This window comes from Salmo salar, chromosome 06, assembly GCF_965601325.2.
Source record: "Salmo salar chromosome 06, fSalSal1, whole genome shotgun sequence".
Classification (NCBI taxonomy): Eukaryota; Metazoa; Chordata; class Actinopteri; order Salmoniformes; family Salmonidae; genus Salmo; species Salmo salar.
In genome coordinates this window covers 9,156,836-9,170,173 of record NC_138296.1, presented here as the reverse complement: position 1 = coordinate 9,170,173, position 13,338 = coordinate 9,156,836, and the positions used below count along the sequence as shown (strand labels likewise).

Here is a 13,338-nt window from a genome sequence, read left to right as displayed (position 1 = left end):
TCCTAACATAATCTAACTTTATGCTTTCGCCGTAAAACCTTTTTGAAATCGGACAACGTGGTTAGATTAAGGAGATGTTTATCTTTCAAAGGGTGTAAGATAGTTGTATGTTTGAAAAATTTGAATTTTGACATTTATTTGGTTTCAAATTTGCCGCTCTTGAAATGCACCTGCTGTTGATAGGGTGCACCACGGGTGGCACGCTAGCGTCCCACATAGCCCCAAGAAGTTAAGCTACTGAGTTGTAAAGCGCCATAAGGTGACTTACTGAGTTTGGACTCGCGGATGTACACCAGCATGTAAGCGTTGGTGCAGTGACGTACTGATAGGTCGTCGTCATGGCCACCGTAGTTGTGTTCAATGGCTTCCTCCTTGGTGCACCGTGACACCACGTCATCATCAAACTTACACCACTGGAGGAGGAGGAGAGACAGAGAGGAGACAGGAACGGAGAGGGAGAGAGGAACAGATGTACGTTATAAAGAAAACAGTTGATGTTCCATCATTGTATAATTTCTCAGGACACACATGAGCAGAATGTTGGCTGCATATTATGACATCATTTCCTCTTACTAGGTTAATAACATGATAAAACACCTTTCAGGTTGACAATACAAAACTAGTTCTTACGCCACATTAATGATCAGATATACTAGTGCATTTAACTGATTGGTGGGTTGGGGGACTCACGATGGGCTCCTTGACGCTGACTTTTCCGTCTCCTTTGGGGTTAAGGTAGACAACGTAGTGTCCTCCGTGGTTGTCTCCGCTGTGCACCAGCACGGCATGCAGGATGTAGTTGGCCGGGTCCTTGGAGTCAGTCTTCTGGAGGAACTCATCCAGGGGAAGCTGCTCCGGAAACTCAAACCTGGGAGGGGGCGAGACGGAGAGGGGGCGAGACGGAGAGGGGGCGAGAGGAAGAAAAGGTGTTTCTGTGATGAGTATTATCGTGTCCATGTTCTTCCTGTGTTATATCTTCAATGTGAGCTCCATTCAGGACATCAGACTCCCTGGTGAAGCAGACAGGTATGTGCTGTGTTACCCCAGTGGGGCTTTGACCTACACTGGGGGCCAAGACACCATGACCTATACTGGGGGGGGGGGGGGTGTAGGTTACCATGGCCTATAAAGTTACCATGACCTATACTGGGGGTGTGTTAGTTACCATGACCTATACTGGGGGGGTGTAAGTTACCATGACCTATACTGGGGGGTGTAAGTTACCATGACCTATACTGGGGGGTAAGTTACCATGACCTATACTGGGGGGTAAGTTACCATGACCTATACTGGGGGGTAAGTTACCATGACCTACAGTGGGGGAAAAAAGTATTTAGTCAGCCACCAATTGTGCAAGTTCTCCCACTTAAAAAGATGAGAGAGGCCTGTAATTTTCATCATAGGTACACGTCAACTATGACAGACAAAATGAGAAAAAAGAAAATCACATTGAAGGATTTTTAATGAATTTATTTGCAAATTATGGTGGAAAATAAGTATTTGGTCACCTACAAACAAGCAACATTTCTGGCTCTCACAGACCTGTAACTTCTTCTTTAAGAGGCTCCTCTGTCCTCCACTCATTACCTGTATTAATGGCACCTGTTTGAACTTGTTATCAGTATAAAAGACACCTGTCCACAACCTCAAACAGTCACACTCCAAACTCCACTATGGCCAAGACCAAAGAGCTGTCAAAGGACACCAGAAACAAAATTGTAGACCTGCACCAGGCTGGGAAGACTGTATCTGCAATAGGCAAGCAGCTGGGTTAGAAGAAATCAACTGTGGGAGCAATTATTAGGAAATGGAAGACATACAAGACCACTGATAATCTCCCTCGATCTGGGGCTCCACGCAAGATCTCACCCCGTGGGGTCAAAATTATCACAAGAATGGTGAGCAAAAATCCCAGAACCACACGGGGGGACCTAGTGAATGACCTGCAGAGAGCTGGGTCCAAAGTAACAAAGCCTACCATCAGTAACACACTACGCCGCCAGGGACTCAAATCCTGCAGGGCCAGACGTGTCCCCCTGCTTAAGCCAGTACATATCCAGGCCCGTCTGAAGTTTGCTAGAGAGCATTTGGATGATCCAGAAGAGGATTGGGAGAATGTCATATGGTCAGATGAAACCAAAATATAACTTTTTGGTAAAAACTCAACTCGTCGTGTTTGGAGGACAAAGAATGCTGAGTTGCATCCAAAGAACACCATATCTACTGTGAAGCATGGGGGTGGAAACATCATGCTTTGTGGCTGTTTTTCTGCAAAGGGACCAGGACGACTGATCCGTGTAAAGGAAAGAATGAATGGGGCCATGTATCGTGAGATTTTGAGTGAAAACCTCCTTCCATCAGCAAGGGCATTGAAGATGAAACATGGCTGGGTCTTTCAGCATGACAATGATCCCAAACACACCGCCCGGGAAACAAAGGAGTGGCTTCGTAAGAAGCATTTCAAGGTCCTGGAGTGGCCTAGCCAGTCTCCAGATCTCAACCCCATAGAAAATCTTTGGAGGGAGTTGAAAGTCAGTGTTGCCCAGCGACAGCCCCAAAACATCACTGCTCTAGAGGAGATCTGCATGGCGGAATGGGCCAAAATACCAGCAACAGTGTGTGAAGACTTACAGAAAACGTTTGATCTGTGTCATTGCCAACAAAGGGTATATAACAAAGTATTGAGATCGACTTTTGTTATTGACCAAATACTTATTTTCCACCATAATTTGCAAATAAATTCATTAAAAATCCTACAATGTGATTTTCTGGATTTTTTTTCTCATTTTGTCTGTCATCGTTGAAGTGTACCTATGATGAAAATTACAGGCCTCTCATCTTTTTAAGTGGGAGAACTTGCACAATTGGTGGCTGACTAAATACTTTTTTCCCCCACTGTTTACTGGGGGGTAAGTTACCATGACCTACACCGAGTGTACAAAACATTAGGAACACCTGCTCTTTCCATGACAGGTGAATCCAGGTGAAAGCTATGATCCCTTATTGATGTCACTTGTTAAATCCACTTCAATCAGTGTAGATGAAGGGGAGGGTTAAAGAAGTGTTTCTAAGCCTTCAGACAATTGAGACATGGATTGTCTGTGTGCCATTCAGAGGGCAAGACAAAATATTTAGTGCCTTTGAACGGTATATGGCAGTGGATGCCAGGCGCACCGGATTGTGTCAAGAACTGTAACCCTGCTGGGTTTTTCATGCTCAACAGTTTCCTGTGTGTATCAATATTGGTCCACCACCCAAAGGACATCCAGCCAACTTGACAACTGCGGGAAGCATTGGGGTCAATATGGGCCAGCATCCCTGTGGAACGCTTTCAACACCTTGTAGAGTTGATGCCCTGATGAATAGACTGTTCTGAGGGCAAAACGGGGGGCAACTCAATATTAGGAAGGTGTTCTTAATGTTTGGTATAGTCAGTGAACCTGTGGAATTAACATGTTTAGACAGGTATGTGTGTGTTACCTGTCGTTGATCTTGATGTTTTGGTCGGTCTGAGGGTCGTACATGAACCTCATCAGCTGCAGGTGCAGTATGGGAGGGAAAGTCAAGAACTTCACCCCCTTCTCCGCTTCCTGGAAACACACACGGCCGGTAAGTTTACTGACTCATCATCCATGTGTCCTACCTCCAGTAGATTATACAGGACCAGAAACCCTCCAGGTCTGAATCTAGATTATACAGGACCAGAAACCCTCCAGGTCTAAATCTAGATTATACAGGACCAGAAACCCTCCAGGTCTGAATCTAGATTATACAGGACCAGAAACCCTCCAGGTCTAAATCTAGATTATACAGGACCAGAAACCCTCCAGGTCTGAATCTAGACAGAAAGTATGTGTAGATTATACAGGACCAGAGATGTTCAACTAACTGACCCTTCTCTGGTCCAAAGAATTGATTTTGACCAACAAATCCATCCTAAGAATTTTGAAATCCCGTTGTGGCCCTCAAACCAAAAATGATTGTAGAACAGGTGGACAGCCTCACCTATAGGCCATGTTCATAAAGCACATTTACACTCATCATTAACCTGTTCTACAGCCTCACCTATAGGCCATGTTCATAAAGCACATTTACACTCATCATTAACCTGTTCTACAGCCTCACCTATAGGCCATGTTCATAAAGCACATTTACACTCATCATTAACCTGTTCTACAGCCTCACCTATAGGCCATGTTCATAAAGCACATTTACACTCATCATTAACCTGTTCTACAGCCGCACCTATAGGCCATGTCCATAAAGCACATTTACACTCATCATTAACCTGTTCTACAGCCTCACCTATAGGCCATGTTCATAAAGCACATTTACACTCATCATTAACCTGTTCTACAGCCTCACCTATAGGCCATGTTCATAAAGCACATTTACACTCATCATTAACCTGTTCTACAGCCTCACCTATAGGCCATGTTCATAAAGCACATTTACACTCATCATTAACCTGTTCTACAGCCTCACCTATAGGCCATGTCCATAAAGCACATTTACACTCATCATTAACCTGTTCTACAGCCTCACCTATAGGCCATGTTCATAAAGCACATTTACACTCATCATTAACCTGTTCTACAGCCTCACCTATAGGCCATGTCCATAAAGCACATTTACACTCATCATTAACCTGTTCTACAGCCTCACCTATAGGCCATGTCCATAAAGCACATTTACACTCATCATTAACTATATAAACCCATTATCAAGATGTTATGTAGCCTGAGTGTTTATAAAGCATCTATAAATCCTGTACACACCCTTTATAAAGCCTGAATAAGGCCACCCGTAGTGATATAAAGCATCTTTTAACCATACATAAGGCCTTTATAAAGCCTGAATAAGGCCTCACCTGTAGGCCATGTTCTCCTGCGTCGTATTTGTTGTCTCCGTCAAGCTGCTCCACAGCGACATAGTCCTTAAAGGACTCAAAGACTAGAGAGAGAACAGAAACAGTTAGCCACGCACACACGCGCACGCACGCACACACTAGCCTTGTGGTTAGAGTGTCTGCCCTGAGATTGAAAGGTTAGGAGTTCTATCCCCGTCCTAGTCATACCAAAGACTGTACAAATGCGATTTGAAGCATCTCTGCTTGGCACTCAGCATTAAGGACACTGGAAGTAAAGGCCTTCTGCATGTCAAACTCCGATAAACCCTTAACACTAGAACAGCCTGGCCTTTCAGCCCATCAGTACACGCTAGAGAATGTTGCCTGGCATCCCCTTTAGCATCAGATGCATATCAACCTGCAAAGTGCACAAACATGCCTGATAAATAGTGAGTAAATGCGTGTAAATTATTAATTGCATTAAATAATATTCAGGGGAATATATCAATAAAAATAAACAATAGTAATGTTTAGAGTCAAGGATCTGTTTCGTATAATTCTACAGTCCTAGAAAACAGACCTACAGTCTATTTTAGATTCTCATACAATAAAAACAGTTTATTGTAGAGTTGATCATTAATACTGTCACAGTAATTCATAAAGTCCAGCTTCTTTTGACAAAGTAGAAACTAAAATAATAATAATAAAACCAGCCAGGTGACAGGTTAAATGATTTGACTTATTCCTGAACAGAAGCACCAGCAAACAATTGTAAAGGATGAAGTAAAGAAATATTAGTGGGAAAACATTCATGACAAGACATAAAAACAGTCATTTGTTGATTGTATCAGATACTGTATGTCAGTTGCAAATCAGTTGCACTGTACACAGTTTTCATGGGCCTTGTTTCCTGTGCACCTGCACACTTGACATTGTGTGTTATTTTTCCCCAGTGGGAGCTGTGGTGCTTGGAGAAGAGGGAGAGCAGGACCCGCTGCCTGCTTGGAGATGTGGTGCTTGGGGAAGAGGGAGAGCAGGACCCGCTGCCTGCTTGGAGATGTGGTGCTTGGGGAAGAGGGAGAGCAGGACCCGCTGCCTGCTTGGAGATGTGGTGCTTGGGGAAGAGGGAGAGCAGGACCCCCTGCCTGCTTGGAGATGTGGTGCTTGGGGAAGAGGGAGAGCAGGACCCCCTGCCTGCTTGGAGATGTGGTGCTTGGGGAAGAGGGAGAGCAGGACCCCCTGCCTGCTTGGAGATGTGGTGCTTGGGGAAGAGGGAGAGCAGGACCCGCTGCCTGCTTGGAGATGTGGTGCTTGGGGAAGAGGGAGAGCAGGACCCCCTGCCTGCTTGGAGATGTGGTGCTTGGGGAAGAGGGAGAGCAGGACCCCCTGCCTGCTTGGAGATGTGGTGCTTGGGGAAGAGGGAGAGCAGGACCCGCTGCCTGCTTGGAGATGTGGTGCTTGGGGAAGAGGGAGAGCAGGACCCCCTGCCTGCTTGGAGATGTGGTGCTTGGGGAAGAGGGAGAGCAGGACCCGCTGCCTGCTTGGAGATGTGGTGCTTGGGGAAGAGGGAGAGCAGGACCCCCTGCCTGCTTGGAGATGTGGTGCTTGGGGAAGAGGGAGAGCAGGACCCCCTGCCTGCTTGGAGATGTGGTGCTTGGGGAAGAGCAGGAACCGCTGCCTGCTTGGAGATGTAGCTTCTTTCTTGGCGTTCATGTGGTTCTCATGAAGCTCACATGCCAGATCCAGTGGGATGCATGGTGCTGAGGATGTAAACACTTGTATTTCTTTTACATCTGTACACCGTGAGTGTTGCTTTACCACTCGCCATCACTGATAAAGAGTACAGCTCCGCTGATATGTTGTTCTGCTCAGAGGGGGGCAGCTTCTGCATTTGTTTGTCCACTGTTTCTAGCAGGCTAGTCTTCTTTGCAATCAACTTGTCTGCCAGGGAAATTGATGAAGAAGTTGTCCATGGTCTCCTTTGCCCATGTAAGGCTCCAAGAGTCTCTAAACGACACCGTCAAACAGTCGCTCACCTGCTGGCCTGGTTTCCCACCCGCTGGCCTGGTTTCCCACCCGCTGGCCTGGTTTCCCACCCGCTGGCCTGGTTTCCCACCCGCTGGCCTGGTTTCCCACCCGCTGGCCTGGTTTCATCTTTCCCCAGATGGGGAAAGTCATTGAGCCAGTACCTGGTTGGGACATCAGCGGCTAACCAAAACTGAAGTCACATGTTCCATTATCAGCTTCCATCTCGTTTCTATTGGCCATTCAGCCACTGACGATATTTGAATGTTACGTTTATTATGTTACTAGTTTTTTGCTTATAGTAGCCAGAGCAACGCTGCGTCATGACTTGCCTAGTTAAATAAAGGTTAAATAAAAACATTTTTAAAATGAGTGATCATGAGCTGAATGCATGGACAGCAAGGATATTGTTGGAAAAAGTGACATTTGGAAATCAAGTTGCACCTCGAGTTATGGGAGATATTTGACAAAGATAAATCACAGAAACGGCAGAACCTGCTCTTCCTGATACTATATAGAAACCACACTGTTCTCTACCTGATACTATATAGAAACCACACTGTTCTCTACCTGATATCTCTACCTGATACATATAGAAACCACACTGTTCTCTACCTGATACTATATAGAAACCACACTGTTCTCTACCTGATACTATATAGAAAACCACACTGTTCTCTACCTGCAGAACCTGCTCTTCCTGATACTATATAGAAACCACACTGTTCTCTACCTGCAGAATCTGCTCTGATACTATATAGAAACCACACTGTTCTCTACCTGATATCATATAGAAACCACACTGTTCTCTACCTGATACTATATAGAAACCACACTGTTCTCTACCTGATACTATATAGAAACCACACTGTTCTCTACCTGATACTATATAGAAACCACACTGTTCTCTACCTGTAGAATCTGCTCTTCCTGATACCATATAGAAACCACACTGTTCTCTACCTGTAGAATCTCCTCTGATACTATATAGAAACCACACTGTTCTCTACCTGCAGAACCCGCTCTTCCTGATACTATATAGAAACCACACTGTTCTCTACCTGATACTATATAGAAACCACACTGTTCTCTACCTGATACTATATAGAAACCACACTGTTCTCTACCTGCAGAACCTGCTCTTCCTGATACTATATAGAAACCACACTGTTCTCTACCTGATACTATATAGAAACCACACTGTTCTCTCCTCTGATACTATATAGAAACCACACTGTTCTCTACCTGTAGAATCTGCTCTTCCTGATACTATATAGAAACCACACTGTTCTCTACCTGTAGAATCTGCTCTTCCTGATACTATATAGAAACCACACTGTTCTCTACCTGTAGAATCTCCTCTGATACTATATAGAAACCACACTGTTCTCTACCTGTAGAATCTCCTCTGATACTATATAGAAACCACACTGTTCTCTACCTACAGAATCTGCTCTTCCTGATACTATATAGAAACCACACTGTTCTCTACCTGATACTATATAGAAACCACTGTTCTCTACCTGCAGAACCTGCTCTTCCTGATACTATATAGAAACCACACTGTTCTCTACCTGTAGAATCTCCTCTGATACTATATAGAAACCACACTGTTCTCTACCTGCAGAACCTGCTCTTCCTGATATCATATAGAAACCACACTGTTCTCTACCTGCAGAACCTGCTCTTCCTGATATCATATAGAAACCACACTGTTCTCTACCTGATACTATATAGAAACCACACTGTTCTCTACCTGCAGAATCTGCTCTTCCTGATACTATATAGAAACCACACTGTTCTCTACCTGTAGAATCTCCTCTGATACTATATAGAAACCACACTGTTCTCTACTCAGAACCGCTCTTCCTGATACATATAGAAACCACTGTTCTCTCCTACAGAACCTGCTCTTCCTGATACTATATAGAAACCACACTGTTCTCTACCTGTGTCTCCCTGTAGAACCCCTGTCTCTGCCTACCGTGCTCCCTGATACTATATAGAAACCACACTGTTCTCTACCTGATACTATATAGAAACCACTGTTCTCTACCTGCAGAACCTGTCTCTACCTGCAGACCTGCTCCCTGATACTATATAGAAACCACACTGTTCTCTACCTGCAGACTGCTCTCCTGATCCTATATAGAAACCACACTGTTCTCTACCTGCAGAACCTGCTCTTCCTGATACTATATAGAAACCACACTGTTCTCTACCTGATACTATATAGAAACCACTGTTCTCTACCTGCAGAACCTGCTCTTCCTGATACTATATAGAAACCACACTGTTCTCTACCTGTAGAATCTCCTCTGATACTATATAGAAACCACACTGTTCTCTACCTGCAGAATCTGCTCTTCCTGATACTATATAGAAACCACACTGTTCTCTACCTGCAGAACCTGCTCTTCCTGATACTATATAGAACCACACTGTTCTCTACCTGATACTATATAGAAACCACACTGTTCTCTACCTACAGAACCTGCTCTTCCTGATATCATATAGAAACCACACTGTTCTCTACTACAGAACCTGCTCTTCCTGATATCATATAGAAACCACTGTTCTCTACCTACAGAACCTGCTCTTCCTGATACTATATAGAAACCACACTGTTCTCTACCTGATACTATATAGAAACCACACTGTTCTCTACCTGATACTATATAGAAACCACACTGTTCTCTACCTGATACTATATAGAAACCACACTGTTCTCTACCTGCAGAACCTGCTCTTCCTGATACTATATAGAAACCACACTGTTCTCTACCTGCAGAATCTGCTCTGATACTATATAGAAACCACACTGTTCTCTACCTGATACTATATAGAAACCACACTGTTCTCTACCTGATATCATATAGAAACCACACTGTCTCTCCTGACGCCCCTGCCACCTGACTATATAGAAACCACACTGTTCTCTACCTGTACGAACCCCTGCTCCCGGCTGCTCTCCTGATACTATATAGAAACCACACTGTTCTCTACCTGGCCCCGACGAACCCCTGCTCCCGCGCCCGCTCTTCCTGATACTATATAGAAACCACACTGTTCTCTACCTGATACTATATAGAAACCACACTGTTCTCTACCTGATACTATATAGAAACCACACTGTTCTCTACCTGCAGAACCTGCTCTTCCTGATACTATATAGAAACCACACTGTTCTCTACCTGTAGAATCTCCTCTGATACTATATAGAAACCACACTGTTCTCTACCTGTAGAATCTGCTCTTCCTGATACTATATAGAAACCACACTGTTCTCTACCTGATACTATATAGAAACCACACTGTTCTCTACCTGATACTATATAGAAACCACACTGTTCTCTACCTGATACTATATAGAAACCACACTGTTCTCTACCTGATACTATATAGAAAACACTCTGCTCTCTACCTGATACTATATAGAAACCACACTGTTCTCTACCTGATACTATATAGAAACCACACTGTTCTCTACCTGATACTCATATAGAAACCACACTGTTCTCTACCTGCAGAATCTGCTCTTCCTGATACTATATAGAAACCACACTGTTCTCTACCTGATACTATATAGAAACCACACTGTTTTACCTGATATCATATAGAAACCACACTGTTCTCTACCTGCAGATTCTGCTCTTCCTGATATCATATAGAAACCACACTGTTCTCTACCTGATACTATATAGAAACCACACTGTTCTCTACCTGCAGAATCTGCTCTTCCTGATACTATATAGAAACCACACTGTTCTCTACCTGCAGAACCTGCTCTTCCTGATACTATATAGAAACCACAGTGTTCTCTACCTGCAGAATCTGCTCTTCCTGATACTATATAGAAACCACACTGTTCTCTACCTGCAGAACCTGCTCTTCCTGATATCATATAGAAACCACACTGTTCTCTACCTGCAGAATCTGCTCTGATACCATATAGAAACCACTGTTCTCTACCTGCAGAATCTGCTCTTCCTGATACTATATAGAAACCACACTGTTCTCTACCTGTAGAATCTCCTCTGATACTATATAGAAACCACACTGTTCTCTACCTGATACTATATAGAAACCACACTGTTTTACCTGCACGTGACTCTGAAGGAGGATGATAAAGAGATGCTCCTTTCACAGCATTTACAACTAATAGGCATAATATGGGGCGGCAGGTAGCCTAGTGGTTAGAGCGTTGGACTAGTAACCCAAAGGTTGCAAAATCAAATCCTCGAGCTGACAAGGTAAAAATCTGTCATTCTTTCTGAACAAGGCAGTTAACCCACTGTTCCTAGGCCGTCATTGAAAATAAGAATTTGTTCTTAACTGACTTGCCTAATTAAATAAAGGTAACATGAAGGGAAAAAATGAAAAAAATTGTGTCACTCAGATTGTCAATTTAATCTGGTCTATAGGCTAACTCTTATAATGTGTTATGGAGTAGAGTCGATGGGCCGGCTGTAAAGGTTGACTGGCATCAGTTTGTTTCCCGCTCATCAACTTGGATAGGGTACAGGATATGTTTTGCATGATTCATAGCATGTTGTCGTTTCCCTTACAATACATTTCATTAGTAATATAGTCAATAAAAGTCCCATAACAGCTTATTTGTACAAAGTAAAACTTAAAAAAGAAAAGGTATCAACCAGCAACGAGTGCGGTCAGATTATTTGCCGCTTATAAATAGACATAAAACTCATTACACTATTGTCTTACTAAATTAAAATCAACTTCTTCACCCTTCTTATTATTCAGTTAGGATTTAAAATGAAATTGTGAAGGCACACAATTACCACCCATTCATCCATTTGTCATTCATTCAGTGAGGAGAGAGAGACGCGTTAGCGCCTGGCTGGGTAACAACGTCCTACAGCACATGGTCCTACAGCACATGGTCCTACAGCACATGGTCCTACAGCACATCGTCCTACAGCACATCGTCCTACAGCACATCGTCCTACAGCACATCGTCCTACAGCACATCGTCCTACAGCACATCGTCCTACAGCACATCGTCCTACAGCACATCGTCCTACAGCACATCGTCCTACAGCACATCGTCCTACAGCACAACGTCCTACAGCACAACGTCTTCGCGGGTTAAGTTAGGAGTCGGTGTGAAAACTGGTAAAAAGGCTATGAATACTTCTCTGTTTGTGATTTCAAAATTGTGACAAATGAGCAGCGTAAAACACAAACATTTAGGAAAAGTCAGGGAAGAAGCAGGACATAGCTTTTCTTTTGGCTGATTATTGTTTATTTATAAAAATCAAACTTCAGTGGCCATTGGCCTGTTCTAGTGTTAAAAGACCTTCGCTTGAAAAAGATGCAATAGTACCGTTTGTCCACTTAAAGATGCTGTTGCCAGTATACACTTCCTCAAAATAAGATGACTCAACAAATCTGTCATAAACGTTGACGTTTTGGCGAGGAGATCTTAGTAATTTGACATCCAACTCAGATGTTTTGACATCCAAAACGTAGTCATACTATATGGGCCAACTAATGCGTTGTTACAGTAAGTCCAAACATTTCAGGATGGAGAAATACTTTCAGTGTAAAATTAAGACTAAATCCATATTTTGGAAATAATATTTTTTGAACTAAATCCCCAAAATAAAAGCTAGATAGTCAGGGAGAATTGAAAGTTCCAAAAACAATGAATTTAGCAGTAATAATTTTGTTATAAAAATGCACAAAATGTGCAAAAATTTGCAACATTTTCTCTCAGCTCCACAGCAGAATATCTGGAAACACAGGAAACAAGCTTCGGAATAAAAAAATATTTAAAAAAAAAAGTAGAATTGCATGTAATTGGTTAAAAAAAAAAATTTGAACATTTGTCTACACCATCAAGATGGGGGCCTCTAAATGTCTCTAAAATCCAGCCGCACTGACAGGACGACTGCGCCCACCACATAAGCCCCTTTTCAAAGCAGAAAACCCCTTGTATAAGGACGGAGACTGGAGCGATATGACACACATCCAATAACCCAGAGAAGAAAAGGGATTGATACTCACTGTTTTTCTTTCCTTTGATACTGAGCTGGATGTCGTAGTAATCCTCTATCCGCTCTGACCGGTAGTCAACGTGCTTACACTGGATATAGGACTGGAGAGAGATACAACACATAGTTACACTGGATATAGGACTGGAGAGAGATACAACACACAGTGACACTGGATATAGGCCTGGGGGAGGGAGGGGGGGAGAGAGATACAACACACAGTGACACTGGATATAGGCGAGAGAGAGAGAGAGAGAGATACAACACACAGTGACACTGGATATAGGCGAGAGAGAGAGAGAGAGAGAGATACAACACACAGTGACACTGGATATAGGCGAGAGAGAGAGAGAGAGATACAACACACAGTGACACTGGATATAGGCGAGAGAGAGAGAGAGAGAGAGAGAGAGAGATACAACACACAGTGACACTGGATATAGGCGA

General features: G+C 43.4%; 1 protein-coding gene across 1 annotated transcript in view; it reads right to left on the bottom strand.

Annotated features, from left to right (window-relative positions):
• LOC106606244 (ubiquitin carboxyl-terminal hydrolase 7) overlaps positions 1–13,338 on the bottom strand; it is a 75,064-nt gene that overhangs the window by 34,552 nt on the left and 27,174 nt on the right. The window contains exons 10-14 of the mRNA XM_082976293.1: positions 12,905–12,995; positions 4,871–4,953; positions 3,481–3,590; positions 691–868; positions 269–413 (exon numbers count right to left, since the gene is read on the bottom strand). Coding sequence (XP_082832419.1) covers positions 269–413; positions 691–868; positions 3,481–3,590; positions 4,871–4,953; positions 12,905–12,995 — 607 coding nt within the window. The remainder of the gene's footprint in view (positions 1–268; positions 414–690; positions 869–3,480; positions 3,591–4,870; positions 4,954–12,904; positions 12,996–13,338) is intronic.